The 22,992-nt window shown below is 42.2% G+C and overlaps 1 protein-coding gene across 1 annotated transcript in view; it reads right to left on the bottom strand.

Moving 5' to 3' along the window:
* The window catches only part of LOC124775746 (SET domain-containing protein SmydA-8-like), a 69,507-nt gene extending 59,326 nt beyond the window's left edge, over positions 1-10,181 (bottom strand). Inside the window, exon 1 of the mRNA XM_047250576.1 lies at positions 10,154-10,181. Within this exon, the coding sequence (XP_047106532.1) occupies positions 10,154-10,181 (28 nt within the window). The remainder of the gene's footprint in view (positions 1-10,153) is intronic.
* Between the last annotated feature and the right edge of the window lie 12,811 nt (positions 10,182-22,992).

Raw genomic sequence — 22,992 nt, 5'->3', positions numbered from 1 at the left:
CGAAGTTCCTGGCAAATCGGGTCGTCGTCAGTAAAGCTTCTAGCTGCTGTTCATGGCTGAGAGCTTCCTCGCTTACTGAGAGCCGAGTGCGTTTCCTCGTGCTTTGCTGAAGTAGCCATGCGACCTTGGCGTCAACGCAAGCCTTGAGTAGCCGCCAGCAGTCACTGAACGAGAGTCTCAATAAATAAATGTAATTGCTGAAGCAGAATTTCTGATTTCATGTCCACCGAGAAGCTGGTAGTGTGCGCGCTGCGTCCTGCACGGCATCCTGAGTCGATCACCCTTCTATATAGTAGTGCCCACAACTCCGACGCTGTAACAATACTTTTCTCCTCTGTTATCCCTCATTCCCACCTCACACATTGCATGAGACATGTGTACTCTAACTTCCAACACATATTCTTCCATCATATACACACTCTCAGCAGATTCGTCAGCGTCTTCTGCTTCGCACCTACCAGCAGCTTATTCATCTACACCAGTCTCAAGTTAGAGTAGTTCTAGAGCAAGAGGAACAATATCACTAAAGACTCCAGACATTTCCACCCACAAACTATAATTATGAAATAACTGCACGTGAGTGTAGCATTTTTAATTAATATAAAGGGCTACCAAAAACTTTCCGTTCGAAGGCCATTACAGTCTAGAACAGGTACCCCAGTCAGGCAACATCGCCATGAGCAGTGAGGCAATCATCTCACCGACGCACCATATTGAAGGCGCCCGTTTGGTAAAACACCGTGTCCTGCTGCGTGTAGGTTCGTAACTGCCAACTGCACATTCTCGTCCGACAGGAACTGTTGACCTTTTAAGGCCTTTTTTAAGGGACCGAAGGAGTGATACTCGAATTGCGAGAGATCGGGTCTGCTGGGCGGGTACTCGAGTGCCTGCCACTTGAGTTGACGTAATTTCTGCGTTACGACACTTGCGATGTTGGGGACGTGCGTTATTGTTAAACAGCAGCACCCATTTGCGCGCTATTGCACAACATTGGTTTTCGACAGACATGCCGCATTTACCGGACGCACGTCGGAAAGACGCGAATACCACACTAAAACCATAAAAGAAATTAATATAAACATACGAAATGTAGTGCTGCAGAAGAATGCTGAAAATCAAGTAGACCAATAATGAAACAGAATGACCTCCAAAGAACCGGCAATGAAGTAAACATGTCGAAAACATTAACTAGAGGTGCATCAGGAAGAAACTTCGACAGCACTTTAGGGATCCGCAGAGAACAAAAGTTGTAGGTGGTTGGTATATATATATATATATATATATATATATATATATATATATATATATATATATATATATATATATAATTCTCTGGGGTTATGTTAATGCACATACACTGAAAAAAGGGGGGGGGGGGGGTGCACTACGAAGGAATTATTCGAATGGGGCGGAAATCTAAATCTGTAGATGTGAACAAACAGTAGATGATAATTTCAGTAAAATTGGGTGTTTTATTCAAGAGAAAGAGATAGCGGATGACTGTCAGGTTGTTATCTGACCGGTGTCTGGAACCTCTATGTGCTAGTCATCGGGACTCAGTTCAAAAGGGAGTTCATCACTGAAAAATAATTCTTCTCCAGTAACTGAGCTTCAGGCCGAAGACGTGTCTGCAGACGCCCTGGACAGCGGTGGGTACCAACCTGTCTGTCGGCCGCCATACGGCCCGACAACCAGGAGTGCTGTTAGGGTTGCATTTTAGTTCACACCAGGACCCTTGTGGCTCTCATCCGCGTCACCCCTACACCACGGCGGTATGTCGACGATATTCTGCACCCCGTTTTGTTTCCCTTCATGGCAAGCCGTCCTGGGCTCATACTTCAGCAAAATAATGCGCGACCCTACACCACGAGAGATGCACTGCTTGTCTTCGTGCCTGCCAAACCCTACCTTAGTCAACAAAGGCGCCAGATTTCTCCACAAATGAGAACGTTTGGAACGTTATGAACAGGGCCCTCCAACGATCTCGGGATCTAACGCGCCAGATGGAGACAATTTGGCACGACATCCCTCAGGAGCACATCCAACAACTCTGTCAGTCAATGCCAAACCGAATGACTGCTTGCGTGAGGACCGCAGATGGACCAACAAAATTTGAAACGCTCTTTCTCTTCTACAAATCACCCAAATTTTCTGATATTGTAATCATCTGTTTGTCTGTATCTATCGATTACCGTTCCGTTCGAGTAATTCCTTTGTGGGGCGTTGTTTCCCTTTTTTCTTGTTTGGAGTGAATATTACGTGCTTGGCCCAACATATTTTTAATATAACAAATAAACAAATGAAGTAAAAGGCAGGTGGACAAAAAGAAAAAGGAAAAAAATCACACATTGCATAACGGAGAACTACGAAAACAACCAACAAATTGTTCTCGCTCTCGAGCCAATCTTACGTGGAACGGAACGTCGTGTTCACGGATATTGTGTTAGAATACTCGATGTGATTTATCTAGAAACCAGAAGGCAACTTCGAATTGACAGCTTTTTCAGTTCTCGGTTGTCCATCAACAGTCTGATCTTTTTACAGACAGTGTTCCACTGTGCCCAAAGAATTCAAAAATGTCGACTTCAGATCGCTAAAATCAATATTTTCTTTTAATGCACGGCTCGTTTTGATCATAAATCATCATCAGATCGAGTAGTATTATAAACATAGCACAGGAGGGCATTTCACTGACATTAGACATACAAGTTTACTGTGTTGAGGATTATGACTCCACAAATACTTCACGCAGTATAAACGCTACACGTTCGTCATCTGTCAATGAAATGAGGTGTTTGTAGAGCCATGATGCTTAATACAGAGGACTGGCAAGTCTTTCTTGTATGTATAATATCAATGGATTGTCATTCCAGGCTACCATTCATAATGCTACATTTATAGTACCCTGTTAGTAAAATGATCTATAATCATAACAAAATATTGATATAGCAGCTTTTGGTGGTCTAAAGATGTCATTCCTGACTAATGTGCCCACCGGAGAATATGACTTTATTTACACACTGCAAATTAATATCACAGCTTTTGTACAAAAACCAATGAAGTTGCCACCCCGTTAATCTCAACAACTTTGTTCATGCTGAAGTGTCATCGCGAATTCAAAAGACTAAGATATGTTACGTGGTCTTCTTTAAGCAAATTTACGTGATCACAAAGCGTAACACTACAGCTATGATTCCTAGGCCAGGTGCACGTTCGGACACAGGCGAAACAGGGCAGGTGAGGGCATGCAGAGAGACAGCTTCCTAGGCAGTATCATGCAGTATATCCTTGTGAAACAGTGACTGAGCTCATGGGTCTTACTTAAGAATTAGATTCTGAAGACAAAGTGGACGTACTGATGTTATATGACACTCCAAAACGAAGGAAACAGACGGGAGAAACGCATATATGAGCAAGAGAAAAACTAGCGCTGAATTCACTTTAACATCCGAGATCTTGATTAACGGTTCAGTAACTATTTCTGTTTACATCTGAGTCTATTAGGCGGGTTCACGAGCTTTTTTAAGTGACGACTGGTATCACACAAAAGCATGTACAGTCGAATAAACACTGGCTCGAGCACTTCCTGGCACAGGCGGAAGCAGCAGCAGTAGAATGCCCTATGTCGTCGATGATAAATTATGTTATTTGGGTCCCTGTATTTCATAAGCCACTATAGCAGTAGTCATGAAAAATTTGCAGAAAATTTCATATATTCTTAGGCTACTGAAACAAAATCACTGCATTTTAGTCATTGGCTTGGGAAATGTAATTGTTTAGCTATGCGGTTAAAATATTGTACAATTCTTTGTACTTTCTCCATAAAAATTTTAAATATACTTAAAATTCTTTTTATTTTACTCAGTACGCTAAGTATATGTACAATATGTTGCAACTTGCTGAAAATTTGAATGCTCTACGCCAACAATTTAGGGGGGAAATGCAAAGGGGATAAAAACTGGGGGAAGAAGGATTTGAGGTTTGGGGACGACATGGTCCTCCTAGCAACAGGTCAGAAAGAGTTACAGGTTATAACGGTTACCATTGAAGCTGCAACAACAAAAGTTCATGGATTTTTGGACCACACAGTTGTGTGGAGAAACAGCGATTAATTTACTTATAATCAATTATTCAAAATGACAGTCACAATCGCATTAGTTTATTTTGCCGCCAACCGGTTTCAACCCGCGATGGGGTCATCTTCAGGGCAATTTACACTGCAAAGTTATAATATTGGTAAGTAATCATGTACGTAATCTACAAGCAGTTACATAAATAAAAAGATTTTTATACCCATTTGGTCGCTTGCTGGAGTTGTCACCCTGCCTGTACATGGTTGGTAACTATGCATGGTTGGCTTTTTTTTTTCTTTATTGTGATTTTAAACACCTTATACAAAGGCGGGCTGTCAGCAGCACAATACGCCGCTCTTCAGCCTTGAGTTGACAATAAGTAGTACATATAGGTGGCACAGAGAATACAAGCATACGGCGGGCAGAAAATGTAGACACTAAAAAACAAAAACAAATGGAGCCGTTCACACTGGACGAGAAACATCACTAACACTAGTTGACACGGCGCACATAACATGGATGATGGCGACGGCACACGTGAACAGTGGTGGCGTGACGGCGAACAAACACTAAACACAAACGAAGGCACACACACGAGACACTGATGGCGAAGATCTCCGGCGCGCGAATGTTCACTGAGCGTGTGCAAGTCCGAGGACCTGCCAAGAGAGGAGGAGGAGGAAGGGGAGTGGGAGAGGGAGAGGGAGAGGGGAGAGCAGAGATGCCAGGGGCATGGGAGATAGGGGGAGGGAGGAAGGGGGAGGGGAAGACCGGGGGAAGAGGGGTGGAGGGAGGGGACGGGGGAAAGGAAAGAAAAGGGAGGGAGGGTGCCTAAAGGAAAGGACACAGGAAGTGGGGGGGAGGATCAAAGTTGATAGGAGGGGTAGATGGAGGGGAGGAGGACATCATCAGGGAGGGGGAGCTGGCAGAAGCCACCTTGGGAGAGGGTAAGGAGGGTGGAGAGATGGAGACTGGGTGGGACGTGGGAATACTGGCGCGGCAGCGGGCGAGGGTGGGAGAGGATGGGCGAGACAAGCAGATGAGGAGGATCGAGTTTGCGGGAGGTCATGGTTGGCTCTCTGCATGAGCTTAAATAATGGCCAACAACACGTGGGCCGATGGTAAGGCCCTCCACGGTGACCAACGGTAGTTACATGCTTAAGCAAGAAATCATAAATTTTAAAGTTTGTTCCAATTGTAATGTAAAATATAATAAATAATAAATAACTAATTAAACCTCGAGAAATTTACAATTAATTAAAATTGAGGAAACTGTTGTCCCATTCATTTTTCACATCATTTGTGGATAGAGCAGAGCCCTCTATCTCTTGTGGTAGGGATGCCGTTGCCGTGGGCGATAGTATGTATCAAGCGCCCTCTATCCTGTGTAGTTGGGACGCTGTCGTTATGGTAGCCACTTCGTATAAGTCGTCTGCTGTAATACCGTCTTTGCGTGGTGTTCGTTGTTATGGTAACGGCGTACCATAACTATTCTTCCGCCATGTGGTTGCCAATGCATGTGGTCTTGTGCTGCGGCATTATCTTTTCACAGCTTGTGTTGTCGTGCAAAATGAACTAAAGCGATTGTGACTGTCATTTCGAATAATTGATTAAAAGTTCATGGAATGAAAATATGCACAAAGAAAACAAAAGTCATGGCTCTTGAAGCAAATAAATAGGTAACGATAATGCTGAACGTAGAATTATCAGAACATCCACAAAGGTTCAAATACCTTGCAAGTAGGTGAAAACCGACGGGAAGAGCAGCATAGAAATCAAAACCAGAGTAGTAATGGCGAAAGAGGCATTTTATAAAAAAAGGAGACTTTCCCTGCAGAAAAATGGGGAGGGATTAAAGCAAAAACTAATAATATTTTTTGTATGGCGTGTCCTCCTGTATGGTGCTGAGACGTGGACTGACAAAGAAAGAGGAAGAAAGGCTAAAGGCATGGGGGAGGAAGGAAAGAATAAGTTGGACAGATAGAGAGAACAATCAAGTGGATTGGATATATACTAAGAATGAAGCAGAGATCTAAAAAAAATGTCTTGAAGGGGCCATGTAGAAGAAAAGAGAATGCAAGACAGGAAGAGATTTCAGATCTTGGACGATGTGATGGACTGCACCACATGTTGTTGTTGTTATGGTCTTCAGTCCTAAGACTGGTTTGATGCAGCTCTCCATGCTACTCTATCCTGTGCAAGCTTCTTCATCTCCCAGTACCTACTGCAACCTACATCCTTCTGAATCTGCTTAGTGTATTCATCTCTTGGTCTCCCTCTACGATTTCTACCCTCCACGCTGCCCTCCAGTATTAAATTGCTGATCCCTTGATGCCTCAACACATGTCCTACCAATCGATCCCTTCTTCTAGTCAAGTTGTGCCACAACCTTCTCTTCTCCCCAATCCTATTCAATACTTCCTCATTAGTTATGTGATCTACCCATCTAATCTTCAGCATTCTTCTGTAGCACCACATTTCGAAAGCTTCTATTCTCTTCTTGTCCAAACTATTTATCGTCCATGTTTCACTTCCATACACGGCTACACGTAGGGTCAGAAATGACTTCCTGACATTTAAATCTATACTCGATGTTAACAAATTTCTCTTCTTCAGAAACGCTTTCCTTGCCATTGCCAGTCTACATTTTATATCCTCTCTACTTCGACCATCATCAGTTATTTTTCTCCCCAAATAGCAAAATTCCTTTACTACTTTAAGTGTCTCATTTCCTAAACTAATTCCCTCAGCATCACCCGACTTAATTCGACTACATTCCATTATCCTCGTTTAGCTTTTGTTGATGTTCATCTTATATCCTCCTTTCAAGACACTATCCATTCCGTTCAACTGCTCTTGCAAGTCCTTTGCTGTCTCTGACAGAATTACAATGTCATCGGCGAACCTCAAAGTTTTTATTTCTTCTCCATGGATTTTAATACCTTCTCCGAATTTTTCTTTTGTATCCTTCACTGCTTGCTCAATATACAGATTGAATAACATCGGGGAGAGACTACAACCCTTTCTCACTCCCTTCCCAAACACTGCTTCCCTTTCATGTCCCTCGACTCTTGTAACTGCCATCTGCTTTCTGTACAAATTGTAAATAGCCTTTCGCTCCCTGTATTTTACCCCTGCCACCTTCAGAATTTGAAAGAGCGTATTCCAATCAACATTGTCAAAAGCTTTCTCTAAGTCTACAAATGCTAGAAACGTAGGTTTGCCTTTCCTTAATCTTTCTTCTAAGATAAGTCGTAGGGTCAGTATTGCCTCACGTGTTCCAACATTCCTACTGATCTTCCCCGAGGTCGGCTTCTACCAGTTTTTCCATTCGTCTGTGAAAAATCCGCGTTAGTATTTTGCCGCCGTGACTTATTAAACTGATAGTTCGGTAATTTTCACATTTGTTAATACCTGCTTTCTTTGGGATTGGAATTATTATATTTTTCTTGAAGTCTGAGGGTATTTCGCCTCTTTCATACATCTTGCTCACCAGATGGTAGAGTTTCGTCAGTACTGGCTCTCCCAAGGTCGTCAGTAGTTCTAATGGAATGTTGTCTAGTCAAGGTGCCTTGTTTCGACTCAGGTCTTTCAGTGCTCTGTCAAACTCTTCACGCAGTATTATATCTCCCATTTCATCTTCGTTCACATCCTCTTCCGTTTCCATAATATTGTCCTCAAGTACATCGTCCTTGTATAGACCCTCTATATACTCCTTCCACCTTTCTGCTTTCCCTTCTTTGCTTAGAACTGGGTTACCGTCTGAGCTTTTGATATTCATACAAGTGGTTCTCTTTTCTCTGAAGGTCTCTTTAATTTTCCGGTAGGCTGTATCTATCTTACCCCTAGTGAGATAAGCCTCTACATCCTTACATTTGCCCTCTAGCCATGCCTGCTTAGCCATTTTGCACTTCCTGTCGATCTCATTTTTGAGACGTTTGTATTCCTTTTTGCCTGCTTCATTTACTGCATTTTTATATTTTCTCCTTTCATCAATTAAATTCAGTATTTCTTATTTCACCCAAGGATTTCTACTAGCCCTCGTCTTTTTACCAACTTGATCCTCTGATGCCTTCACTACTTCATCCCTCAAAGCTACCCATTCTTCTTCTACTGGAATCTTTCCCCCATTCCTGTCAATTGTTCCCTTATGCTCTCCCTGAAATTCTGTAACCTCTGGTTTACTCACTTTATCCAAGTCCCATCTCCTCTAAATTCCCACCTTTTTGCAGTTTATTCAGTTTTAATCTATAGGTCATAACCAATGGATTGTGGTCAGAATCCACATCTGCCCCTGGAAATGTCTTACAATTTAGAACCTGGTTCCTAAATCTCTGTCTTACCATTACATAATCTATCTGAAACCTGTCAGTGTCTGCAGGCTTCTTCCATGTATACAACCTTATTTCATGATTCTTGAATCAAGTGTTAGCTATGATTAAGTTGTGCTCTGCGCTCTGCAGCATATATAGAAACATTAAGAGGTAAGGAATGGATCGCACGAAATAGAGACGCCAAGGCCTGCTAATATAGCAAAGAACTGACGATGGTGCAAACTGAAAGTATAACTTTTCAGAAACAGCTACTAAAATGATAAATAACTAAAACTTAATATTTTATATTTTATTTACTCCCTGAGAAGTATCCTGCAGCATACAGAATGTCATTATCTTGATAGTTTTCCATGGATCTCATTCTTTTTCGCTGTTCTCGATTCCTTAGTGGCCCTTTTTACTGCATACTGTGTTTTATCGATGCAAAACGTCTCTAACCGTCGTAGTTCTCTGATGCAGTTTACATTAGCATAAATTCCCATTGCTTTCATCCTACCAGTGTTGCCGTCATCAAAAGCAATACCTGCATCACAGAGTCCCAGAATTTTAGTGTTTTCCTCCCATGAAAAACATCTGTTGTTATGCGTGTCCATATGAGACTGTTGAAAGAATCATTTGGATTCTGAGTCTTCAACAAATCAGGATGTGCAAGGTCTCCTTAAACGCGTTTTATGGCTCCCGTGACGAATGCTGACTATTTATGGCTGAATGAAGTACTTGAGTACTTTGCATTCCGATACTTGTAGCACGAATTTGGTCTGGGGCGGCATAGTTGATGTATTCCATTTAACATTTGCTCACAGTTTCTGGAAGAAGGTGGTCCATTCTACCTGCTTCATTCTGAAGAAATCATCGCTGTCACTGCTATCAATAATTATGACTGGCAGCCTGCCCTTATGTTTTTGTCATCTGAAAGTTTCTTCTTTTTCGAACTTTGTTTCAACTCTCTCAACCCGGTGTACATCGATTTTTGGACGTGATACCAACGAAATTTCGCCTATGCAATATTGCAACCCACAGTCCTCTGTACATTAAGTTACCAGCTATATTTGATCTTGATGTAATGCATATAAAGTTTTTAGCATTTTAAACACCGAGCGAAGTAGCGCATTCGGGAGGACGACGGTTCAAACCCGCGTCTGGCCCTAAATTGCTTCAGGAAATGCCGGGATGATTCCTTTGAAAGGGCTCTACCGACTTCCTTGCCCATCCCTCCCTAATTCGATGGGCCCGATGATCTTGCTGTTTGGTCGCCTCCCCCCAGACGACCAACCAACAAACGCTTTAAACAGGAGCAAAGGATGTTTTTTTAAAAAAAAAAAAAAAAAAAAAAAGGTTATAATAATACAAATAAAAGACTTTCCGTGCAAGTTTTTAAGCGACTTATATATCATTTTAATAAGAAAATTACGAATTTTGTAATGGGATGAAAACCTGAAAATATAGAGAATTCTTTTTTTCTTTCTAACTACCGCTGGTCTACTGTATGGTGGCAACAACTGAAGAACGGTCAGGAAATTTTCTTTATAAGTGTGATATATGACTGATGGAATTGGAGTATGAATAATTTTGATGCAGTTATGAGAGAGAAGCTAAGGAGTTTATTTGGGAATTTTTCTGGAATGTTGAGAGACTGAGATAAGCACGCAAGTGCCTAGCATTGTTTTTTGTTATTGAGATTGAAGTAGCGAAGCTCAGATAGCAGGACTGTTATAGGGATTGCTCTGATAGGGGGATGAGATTTACCTTGCTTGAAGTTACTTCTTAAAGTCATGTTGAGTAAATACGGTTGTGAACGTTCAGTTAATTTTTAAAGCATTACTTTTGAAGATAGAATTTAATTTGAATTTTGGCAGAAGTCATTTCTTTCCAGTTCAAATTCCCATCCTCCATTCAGTTTATTATGTACGTACACAAATTGCACTTTGCGGTACGGAATTTTCAGTCATAGTATTTTAATGTTGTTTTGCCACTATATACTGTGCGCTGCTTGCGAGAAATCTCCAAAAATGTTTGTCAAGACGTGAGATAAGTAAAAATACAGTTTAGGTCGAGGAGTTTCTTTGTAAGTTCAGTTGCACATTTATTTCAGAAGTCAGGTTGCATTCAGGGTAGCACTTCATTTTTACAGAAACAGTTAGCTTCCATTTGTAGACAGTGTTGAGCCGATCATATTAAGTCTTCGTCTAATTCAGTACAGTGAGAGCTTGGCACAGTACACGAGTTTAAGTTAGGAATTAGTTTTACAATGAAGGCTTTCACGACCGGATGGTACTGTTGATAATTCTTCCAGGTTATATGGCCGTGGTCCATGGAATACTTCTATTCCTAACGTTTCGTCCAATACTACGTTGGACATCCTCAGAGGTATGGCTGGTCCTGTTGAGTCCTGCCGACTGACGAGTCGGGCGTCTGAGAGCGGCCTAAATACCGAGGAAAGTGGGCGTGGTCTAGCTTGCACATAGTAGCAAAGAGAAAACTAGTCAAAGATAAAATGTAACTATCGACAATAGTCCGTCATAGATAAAAATCACTTATCGATTCTGTATCTCCACTGTCCATATCTCGCTTAATTTCAAGGCCTCTTCTTTTCTATCAAAATTATCTTCATATATAGGGAGGCTATTGAAATTTATAAACATGAAGATAATTTTAATAGAAAAGAAGAGGCCTTGAAATTAAGCGAGATATGGACAGTGGCGTTACAGATTCGATAAGTGATTTTTATCTATGACGGGCTATTGTCGATAGTTACATTTTATCTTTGACTAGTTTTCTCTTTGCTACTATGTACAAGCTAGACCACGCCCACTTTCCTCGGTATTTAGGCCGTTCTCAGACGCCCGACTCGTCAGTCGGCAGGACTCAACAGGACCAGCCATACCTCTGAGGATGTTCAACGTAGTATTGGACGAAACGTTAAGAATTGAAGTGTTCCATGGACCACGGCCATATAACCCGGAAGAATTATCAACAACAGGAATTAGTTTGTTTGGTAGTCATTTCTGAGAAGTTTTGGTAGACAGTTGTAGGAAGATTCGCTCAGACAGAGAGCAGCAGAGTTGCAACTGGTGTGAGAAGCGCCCGGGCCGGCGGCTCACCTCGTAGCAGCGGCAGCCGGCCTTGTGCGTGGGCCAGTGCTGCTTCTGGTGCTGCCTGCTGCAGTAGGCCGCCTGCCGGCACATGGAGCACCGCTGCGACGCCGGCGCGCCGCACAGCTCGCACGACGCCGCCTCCTCCGGCATCTCCGCCTCTGCAACACCACACGCGACACTGCCGGCTCAGCACCAGGCATTCAACGGCTCCCGTTGAGTCTACAGGAGAATACATCAACAGAGCAATACACACTGAGGGACAATACACCTGCGTTGCCGAGTATACTAACGCACGCCTGCTTGATGGCACTCGATTCGCAAAAAGCGGGGTCAAATCGTGGTCAGGGCACAAATTTTCATCGCTAGTATTCTCCCGGCAAAGAAAAAAAAAATTGATGGAAGCGTTAGCTTCATGACAGTCAGAAACAGCGCCAATGTACCAGATTAATTTCTGTACCACTTCGCAGTCACGACATACGACTGTTGATAGTGTTTCTTTGGTCAGCTAGGGACGTTAAGTTCGACAGTGTGATTGTTTTGATAATGACTCGTCAGACAGGTAGGGGATGCAAGCTCGGCAGAGTGACTCATGGAATTCGGATTTTTGACACTATTAATAGTTAGTTAGTTACGTTTCTTAGATAATTTGGACAATTCTTTCGTCTAAATGATGTGGAGCGATTCAGTTTACAGGAGATGCATAAATAATTCTTGTCAATATTAGTGGCCAACGGCCTTGCCCCAGTGGTAACACCGGTTTCCGTCAGATCACCGAAGTTAAGCTCTGTCGGACTGGGCTAGCACTCGATGGGTGACCATACGGTCTGCCGAGCGCTGCTGGGAAGCGGGGTGCACTCAGCCCTTGTGAGGCAAACTGAGGAGCTGCTTGAGTGAGAAGTAGCGGCTCCGCTCTCGTAAACTGACATATGACGGGGAGAGCGGTGTGCTGATCACATGTCCTTCCATATCCGCATCCAATGACACCTCTAGGTTACGGATGACACGGCAGTCGGTCGGTATTGCTGAGTCTTCATGACCTCTTCGGAACGAGTAGTCAACATTAGTGATTACATTATTTTTTGTCTTAATCATGCAGCTACACTTAAAAACTCTAATTTCTTGCGAGCTACAAAGTTTTGAAATAAAAATTCTTTCTTGGAATAGAAAGAATTGAGCAAGACAAATCATTTTAGGTTAGCTTTAAAACTTGGTTTAGTCCATGTCAGATGTTTTATGTTATCAGGCAGATGATCAAAAATTTTTATTGCTGATTGTAATGTACGCCTTTCTGAGCCACTGAAAGTTTTAATGATCGGTAATAAAAATCATGTTAACTAGTGTTGTACGAATGGACATCACTATTCTTCTCAAACTGTAGTGGGTTATTTATAACGAATTTCCGAAGCAAATGTACTGAGAGGTGCAGTTAAAATGCCTAACTCCTTCAAGCGGTACCTACAAGTCGACTGCATGTGAACGCCACATGCTCGCTTTTACGCAATAGATAATTTTCTTCTATATGAGGAGTTACCTCAGAAATGGAAATATGTCATGAAGTTGATTCGATTGTTTCCAAGACCAAAACTAGCTCAACTGGGGATCGTGTGTAAGTGGGTGCACTCCATCCAAGGATGCATTTCCTATTTTTCTGATTCCTATTAAAATTAAGTGAATCCACAAGGCAGCAGTTCAATAAACTGAAATCTAAGACTGTGGCACGATCTCTCATTTTCGTAAACTTTTCAGCGGTATTTGATAGCCCAAATCACACTGTGATGGTCTCGTTAAGACATCATACTTAAAAGGCCACTGTAGTTTACTACAACTTTATTTTTAGGGAACAGAATACATGAATTTTTACATTGTACACCAATTACTACAACATTTCTCCCCTCTTAAAACAATCTTCTTCGTCTAGTTTTAAGTATTAGGAGGCACAAATGCCGCTACGATTCTCCGCCAGTGTCTCATAAGTCCTAATGACTAATCTGAGACCAGAGTCGATATGAAGCAAGTACTGCATATCTTCCAAAACTGACTGACGCTGAGCCAGTCTTAAAAGGTACCCAAGGCTTGCCAGGGATCGATAAGAGGGCGTGTACGTCATTTGTCGCCTCTTCTGCCCTGGTAGTGTTTCACCTCGAATACCAGTGTTCTCTCTTTTCCTGACCTGCCGCTGTCTGGAGGTATGTTCTTCTGGAAATTGTGAGACCACAAAACTGTCTAACTTTTCTCTTAACTTGAATATGGTCGCCAGTTTTCAACACCCAAGTTGCTAACCAGAGTAAGATACATGACACCACTTTGGCATCATAAAAGTTAAAGGCATCAGAGTGGCAGTTCTGACTTTACGTTTGTTAAAAGCATTCAGAAAACTTTCGTGGGATTAGTAGACCCAGAAAACCCGTTCGACAGTATAAAGTCCAGCGAAATATTTGTAATTTTCAGGTAAATGGGTATAATGCTATACGAAAAGATGCATAAAATATAATATGCACAAAAACCAAGAAAATACAATAAGAATGGAAGACCAAGAGAGAAGAGGTCAGATTGATAATTATTTAAATAAAAATGTTCAGTGTACTACTCGTATTTTTTAAAAAATCGCACTGAATAACATAATTTCTGCTATCCTCATACTGGTTCCTAAAACCTCATTCAGACGGTTCTGAAAAGTGTGTCACTGAATTTTTAAAAGCTTGGAAAATACTTGGAAGATTAATAAAGAAAAACGCGGGGCGCATGCAACTCTTTATGTATCAGTTAGTCGTGCAACTGTAAGGAGGTGAACTATTCATATAACTACGTACTGCACGTATACCACGTTTTCCGTTTTAAATATTGCAAGCATTTTCATAGCTATTTAAAATTCAGATAACAAATTTTCAAGAATATCTGTATGGGGTTAGGACAAATTATTTTGTGCTTTTTAGTCTAGTATAAACCATGGTACATTAAAGCTTATCGCACTAGGGGTAGGATAGATACTGCCTACAGGAAAATTAAAGAGACCTTTGGAAGAAAGAGAACCACTTGTATGAATATCAAGAGCTCAGATGGAAACCCAGTTATAAGCAAAGAAGGGAAAGCAGAAAGGTGGAAGGAGTATATAGAGGGTCTATACAAGGGCGATGTACTTGAGGACAATATTATGGAAATGGAAGAGGATGTAGATGAAGATGAAATGGGAGATATGATACTGCGTGAAGAGTTTGACAGAGCACTGAAAGACTTGAGTCGAAACAAGGCCCCTTGAGTAGACAACATTCCATTAGAACTACTGACAGCCTTGGGAGAGCCAGTCCTGACAAAACTCTACCATCTGGTAAGCAAGATGTACGAGGCAGGCGAAATACCCTCAGACTTCAATAAGAATGTAATAATTCCAATCCCAAAGAAAGCAGGTGTTGACAGATGGGAAAATTACCGAACTATCAGTTTAATAAGTCACAGCTGCAAAATACTAACGCGAATTCTTTACAGACGAATGGAAAAACTGGTAGAAGCCGACCTCGGGGAAGATCAGTTTGGATTCCGTAGAAATGTTGGAACACGTGAGGCAATACTGACCCTACGACTTATCTTAGAAGATAGATAAAGGAAAGGCAAACCTACGTTTCTAGCATTTGTAGACTTAGAGAAAGCTTTTGTCAATGTTGATTGGAATACGCTCTTTCAAATTCTGAAGGTGGCAGGGGTAAAATACAGGGAGCGAAAGGCTAATTACAATTTGTACAAAAAGCAGATGGCAGTTATAAGAGTCGAAGGGTATGAAAGGGAAGTAGTGGTTGGGAGGGGAGTGAGACATAGTTGTACCCTTTCCCCGATGTGATTCAATCTGCATATTGATCAAGCAATAAAGGTAACAAAAGAAAAGTTCGGAGTAGGTATTAAAATCCATGGAGAAGAAATAAAAACTTTGAGGTTCGCTGATGACATTGTAATTCTGTCAGAGACAGCAAGGGACTTGGAGAAGCAGTTGAACGGAATGGACGGTGTCTTGAAAGGAGTGTATAAGATGAACATGAACAAAAGCAAAACGAGGATAATGGAATGTAGTCGAATTAAGTCGGGTGATGCTGAGGGAATTAGATTAGGAAATGAGACACTTAAAGTGGTAAAGGATTTTTGCTATTTGGGGAGAAAAATAACTGATGATGGTCGAAGTAGAGAGGATATAAAATGTAGACGGGCAATGGCAAGGAAAGCGTTTCTGAAGAAGAGAAATTTGTTAACATCGAGTATATATTTAAGTGTCAGGTAGTCGTTTCTGAAAGTATTTGTATGGAGTGTAGCCATTTACGGAAGTGAAACGTGGACGATAAATAGTTTGAACAAGAAGAGAATAGAAGCTTTCGAAATGTGGTGCTACAGAAGAATGCTGAAGATTAGATGGGTAGATCACATAACTAATGAGGAAGTATTGAATAGGATTGGGGAGAAGAGGAGCTTGTGGCACAACTTGACTAGAAGAAGGGATTGGTTGGTAGGACATGTTATGAGACATCGAAGGATCACCAATTTAGTATTGGAGGGCAGCGTGGAGGGTAAAAATCGTAGAGGGAGACCAAGAGATGAATATACTAAGCAGATTCAGAAGGATGTAGGCTGCAGTAGGTACTGGGAGATGAAGAAGCTTGCACAGGATAGAGTAGCATGGAGAGCTGTATCAAACGAGTCTCAGGACTGAAGACCACAACAACAACATTAAAAAAATCGTTTTTATTCAAATATTTTTTTCTGTTTGTTAGTCTTGTGCATACGAAATTTCTCAAACATTTTGATGAGATTACACCAGAGACATATTGTGGTAAATTTCATGTTCGTTTCAGTTTCTCTTCACCTAACCCAACAAATGTCTGCCTTTCTCCTATTCATATCCCTCGAAAAGCCCTCAAGGCAAAAATTAAGGAGATACAAACTTACATGGAGGCTTATCAGCAATCCTTCTTCCTACAAACTATTCGCGACTGGTACAGGAAAAGGAGGAAATTGGAGAGATACGCAAATTAGCCTCCGCCACACATCAGACAAGAAAGCGAGTTAATAATGCATTGCCATCCGATCTGAGCTATGTTTAAAATGTCAATTCTCTGGCTAATCGGGAAGTTAGTTTAACATCAATTCCAAAATTTGTACCCAACGGACAGACAAGAAAGCAATATGTATCTTCGTTCACTCCTCCCCTCCCCACCTCCCCCCCCCCCACCACCAACCCCCTCTCTCTCTCTGCTCATCCATGCCCGTCCGCTCGCATAACACCTGGAATGCATTCTGCAGGGCAGCCAAGATGTCATCCATTACAAGTCCTTTTCATACTCATACCTATGGGAGCTAGATCGATCAGGTAGACAAGATTCGAGTTAATACTGCAGTGTAGTCCAGTTATGTTGAAAATTTCTGTTCTCTAGCTCATTTCGAAGCGAGTTTAAAATCAATTGCAAAATCTGTGCCGAATATAGAAGCAGACAAGAAAGCAACCAAATAAAAACGTCATAAAACAGCGTAAGACGAAGATGTACTCTTCTCCTGTATGGCTCAACCCTTTGACGAAGTTAATTCTGCTACCGTGGAAGGAAAAAGCAGGCTAGCATGGACAAAGAAATATATTAGCATTCAATTTAGGCCTTAATTTAGGAAAGAGAAAGAGTCATCCTAGCACATCCAAGAACGATTTTATGTTTACATTTATTACTGCTACTATCAAATCGCTTCAGGCAAATGCCGGGATGGTTACTTTGAAAGGGCACGGCCGATTTCCTTCCCCATCCTTCCCTCACCTGAGCTTGCGCTCCGTCTCTAATGACCTCGCTGTTGACGGAACGTTAAACACTAATCTCCTCCCTCCACTGCTACTATCGATTTGCATCACCAGCTGGCTTGAATAACTGAACTGATGTTGCAGTCGCAGATAAACATACGAAAGTCTACTTGGGGTTTTCAGTCAAATAAGTGTGAAAGAACTTTAGGCATTATCAGGAATAACCGTGAGTTTTTGCAATGAATTGAAGAGTTTTACAACAATTATTTTATTTTTCTGAAATCAATCAATGACTTGTGGCACTAGAGATAAATTAGTCACATTTGGATTAGAGAATAATCTTACGAAATTAACCTGACATGCGATGTCGGCCACCCCTCCCCCCCTTCCCTCCCTAAATTATATAGAAATTGAGCTGAGAGCTCATATGTGCCCATCGGATCCGAGTAATCAGACAGAAGATCCGACGAAATCAGGATCAAGTAGCACGGCGCACTCTGCCAACAATGAACTACAACAAAGAATATGAGGAGACACAGACTATAATCCATAATGAGATTTTCACTCTGCAGCGGAGTGTGCGCTGATATGAAACTTCCTGGCAGATTAAAACTGTGTGCCGGACCGAGACTCGAACTCGGGACCTTTGCTGCGAGGAGAGCTTCTGTTATGTTTGGAAGGTAGGAGACGAGGTACTGGCAGAAGTAAGGCTGTGAGGACGGGGTGAGAGTCGTGCTTGTGTAGCTCAGATGGTAGAGCACTTGCCCGCGAAAGGCAGAGGTCCCGAGTTCGAGTCTCGGTCCGGCACACAGTTTAATCTGCGAGGAAGTTCTACAATCCATACCCTTGAAACAAACTGAAAGATGAATAGCTAAGTGTACAGACAAAAATCAGTTCTGTCGTTTTACCTGATTTAGGGAAATTGGAATAGTGTGATGTCGATGTTATAATGTTACTATGTAAACTAACTGACTCCCAAATCGATTGTTTTATGCTCCCTTATTACTCCATCAGGTGTCGACACGTTTCAGGCATATTGCGCAGCTTCAGGCACATCCACGGAACAAATGCTTCTGTGTTATGTCACGGCCAGATCCGATTCCTGTACTTCTAAGTATTATCAAATGAGACATCAATATACAAAAAAATAACCAATTATATTTACATACGGGATGCGTCATGTATGGCGTTAATATTATGTAGGAGAATCATTAGTATTTGTGCTTCCAAGTGTTTACGCAAAAGTAAGTGTCTGCTGAACTGCACAAAGTAGAGGAAGAACTGTTATTAGTTAAACAAGCAGTTGACATACTGTTGAGTTACGTTCGCTTAGGTCTTCATCTAGATGAGTGGCCAGGCCTACCAACATAACTAACGCACGCGGTATGGCAATATAACTGGCTAGTTTTTGTATTATTGATGTCTCTTTTGGCAATACTTGGAAGAATACGAACTGGCTTTGATTGTCACGTTATGTAACTGATCCTGCTCCAGTGAATGAGTTTGATAACGGGCTTGATTCCTCAAACAAGTCGCACTTGACTGATTATTAAAGGAGTATAAAAAAAATCCGAGGAGGAGCCATTTGTTTTACATAAATCGTAACAGCTGGATAGATACTTGAATCCTCGAATGCGAGTCTGTCTTCCCCACCGAACAATTGGCCTGGGTCTGCCGACCTGACCACCCCCAATCTGGCGCGCTTCCTGTCCTGTTCTGGCCGCTGTCCAGCTTCCGCCTCCTCTCGTAAACACGCGAAAATAGGTTGCGTATTTCTAGAAGCGAAGAGCGTCATACTTAAGTCACCAGTAACTTGCTCCCAAATGGAAGTTCCAACGTTATACAGTATATCCTAGGAGGAATGATCTATACTCAGGGTTTGTTTTGGCAAAGAGTTTGCAGTAGGATAAATATGTTTCACAGTATCGAAGATAAGTGCCCTTAGTTCCTAAGGTGCACATTTTAGACCTCATGTTTACTAGAATTTTGCTCGAATATATTCCTGAACTGCGACACCGTGTATATAAGACAAGACACGGCAAAGTTCAGTTAACACTACAGGCCCAGGACCGTAAAGATTGCTCATTTCCATCTCTTCATGATTTTTCAATGTGGTTCAGAATGAACACTATGTGCGGTTGGGCCTGTGATGCGACTATTCTGAGTCAGTGCTAGCAATAGTTATGTGATCATCGCTGCGTACTTTTCATGTCGCTGTTCACGGAGTTAGGATAGTCGAGACAGCAGCCTGAACAGTGGTGGTGACAGGCCAGCTACTTATCTATGAAATATCTATCACCACTAGGCGCCTTTCGACTCCAACCGGTGGACGCATCACCGTTAAACAGCGTCTTACGATTTAATATCCATAACATATTAGGGTGACCGGAAAATAACATTTTTACCTTAAATTCAAACAGATCAGTTGTTAACAGGTTTTTATTTTTAATCAGTGATGCAATCATTCTACTTATCAACAACCTTTTGCCATTTAGCGCGCAAGTTCTAAATGCCGCATCGTCGAAAATCAATTGGTTTTTGAGCAAAATAGTTGGAGATGACATTTTGGACTTTTCCTGATTTTTTTGTTTCTTAGAAAATATTGGTTGGAGTGTAAAGCTGGCTTCGCTGTACTTCGTGGCGTCAGGTCCTGAGCACACTGCCTTTTGCGTCTGGGTTGTCATAGATGACCCATGTACCAACTGCTGTGATCCAGCGATCTAAAAACTCTCCTGTATTGTGCCGCTGAAGGAATAAGTTTCATGCGGTGGATCGGTTACCTTTATTTGTCTTCAACAGTCTGCAGGATATGTTCTTGGATGGTCGACCAAGATTGGTTAAAGGCGTTTAACAGTTCCTCAATTGTGCGACACAGATTTTCTTCCACTTCCGCCCTTAACATGTCACTGTCTAAAATTGTTGGTCTTCCTGATCGATAAGTCTCGTAAAGATCAAAATTACCGCATTTGAACATAAAAATCCAACCTTCGAATTTGCACTTGCACTTGGATAAACATCACAAATGTTTTTGGTTGCAACTGTTGCGAAACACAAAGAGCATACGATGCTGGGTATGTAATGGGTGGTTATATTAAACTTTCCCTATTTAACATACTGTAATGCGGAAACTAATTACCGTACGAGGACCAAACTTGGTAGCATTAATGTCAAGGACATGGGGATGAGAAATAACGCACAATACATTCAATTGAAACATTTTTAACGTGCTGCTACGGTACATCATACCGTTACATGCCGGTACCATTACTGATACAAAAAGGGCTCATTATGTCTCCCTCAGTGTTCAGAATAGTCTGAAAACCCAGGATTGCATTCCTCACACCAGAACGAAGCATGTCCGTAGGTACGCTGACTACCTCTCTTGATACGCTGCGCTTCAGATCAGCACATACTTGAATGTTCCCCTGGTAAACCCTGTCCTTCGGGTAGCCCGACGACCAGAAATCACAGGGGGAGAGATCAGGTGATTGCGCAGGCCAAGCATTTGGAAACGGTCGGCTGATAATATCGATCGTTTCCAAACGTATTTCGGAGAAGCGGGTGAACTTCACCAGCGATGCGCGGTGGGGCCCCATCTTGCATGAAAACTGTTGAGTTCAGTGCGTCTCTCTCCTGCAGAACGGGTCAGACATGCTGGCGAAGGATATCGCAGTAACGCTGGCCATTCACACTGCACGATTTTGGTCCTTGAGCGCCAGACTGTTCAAAAACGAATGGACTAATGATGAACCTAGCCGTGAAGCCATCCCATACGGTAACACGTTCACCATATAGAGGAACTTCATGCACAGTGACTTGGGGTGAAGATCTCCACACTAGTCAGTGTGTTCACCTCACCCGTCCTGAAAAACGAGCTTCGTCTGTCCATAGGATGGTCCAGGACCAGCCCTCATCAACTTCAATCCTTGCGAGAAAGTGGAGAGCGAAGTCAACACGTCGTTGTGTGTCCTGTGGTGCAAGCAGCAGTACGATATGGATCTTGTTCGGATATCATTTGAGAATGGCTCGAAGCACCTTCTGTGCAGTGGCCCACGGGATGTTCAACTTTCGTGACACACCACGCGCACTGCCTGACGATCGGGAATTGCGCTCAGCATTGTCCGCCATAGCAACACCGATTTCATCAGCCACCTGCGCAACCGGTCGTCGGTATCTTCCCGGAGCGACACCCAGTTCTCCAGTTGATTCTAACTTCTTCATAATGCTCCGCACAGCAAGTGGAGAAAGAGGACACTCCCGTAATCCTTTCAGCCGTTGATATGTCTCTAAGTGCAGTTGCAACATTACTGTTGTATCGATAATAGTGCTGCACCAATAATGTCCTGATCCACAAGCTGCGACATCGTAGCGAAAAAACAGCGACCCGTATGTGTAATAAGTTTCCTTTAATTTACGTCTATGGTCACAAACTTTTTGTTAACTGATTACTGGTTTCGGTCTTTAATGACCATCATCAGATCTGTTTCATAAAAGCAAATTCCTAATGTACTGCAGCCATAGTGACGATGCCACTATGGCTGCAGTACATTAGGACTTTGTTTTTATGAAACAGATCTGATGATGGTCATCAAAGACCGAAACCGGTAATCTGTTAACAAAAAGTTTGTGACCATAGACGTAAATTAAAGGAAACTTAATGTTCTGTTCCTTTTGTCCAAGCTAATGTTGACTCGTCAACAAGTGCACTGATTCTGGTCAGGTGTGTGAGACTATGAATCACTATTTTTAAGTAATGAACAGTCAAGATCGTAATAATATTTATTTACTGACCAGTTTCGACTTACGTAAAAGCCATCTTCAGAATTTTTGGCATGCTACTGCTGGTGCTCGCGGCCCAGCCATAGGGAGCCACAAATTCTCAAGATGGCTTTTACATAAGACGAAACCGATCAATAAACAAATATTATTGCGATCTTGACTGTTCCTTCTAACTTAAATATAGCATCAGGTCGTTCTTCTCTGTACATTAATGCTACCAAGTTTGGTACTCGTGAGGTAATTATTTTCCGTGTTATTACGTGTTAAATAGGGAAAGTTTAATTACGGGTACCCAGTACTTCTTTTGGCAGCTGGCGAGCCAGTTCACCATACATTGCAAAAAAAAGGAGTTAACTATTTTCGAGTAAACAAGTCACTCACATCAGAACAAATTTTCGTCGGGTCCTCAACCGGATCAAACTTGTCATCTGCACACAATATTTCCGCCGTCCACCTGGTCGCCATCATCAGGTGAGAAAAGCTAAGCCGCTCTCGCCGATAATCGGCAGATGACAAGCTTGATCCGGCTGAACACCATACAAGAATTTGACCTGTTAATACGACGGGAAAGTCTACATAGTCACATCAAGTCCCTCTCACTCTGACCTTAAAATGTCTTTTGGGCGGCTCTGAAGTACACAGTGAGCTGATAAATGATAAACGAATACTGGAAATTTGTGGTAAGTTCCTATGGGACCAAACTGCTAAGGTCATCGGTCCCTAGGCTTACATACTACTTAGTCTAACTTAAACTAGCTTAGGCTAAGGACAACACACACACCCATGCCCAAGGGAGAACTCTAACCTCCGACGGGGGTAGCCGCGTAAACCGTAGCAAGGCGCCCCTGACCGCACGGCTACCCCGCGCTGCTATAAACGAATACGTACATGCACAGAAACGATATTACTTTCCGATCCGCCTAATATTTTGAGATCTGAGAGTTAATTCT

Source organism: Schistocerca piceifrons, chromosome 2 (assembly GCF_021461385.2).
Source record: "Schistocerca piceifrons isolate TAMUIC-IGC-003096 chromosome 2, iqSchPice1.1, whole genome shotgun sequence".
In the NCBI taxonomy this organism is placed as follows: Eukaryota; Metazoa; Arthropoda; class Insecta; order Orthoptera; family Acrididae; genus Schistocerca; species Schistocerca piceifrons.
Note: the sequence above shows the minus strand (reverse complement) of the source record. Positions and strands in the feature narration are given on the sequence as shown.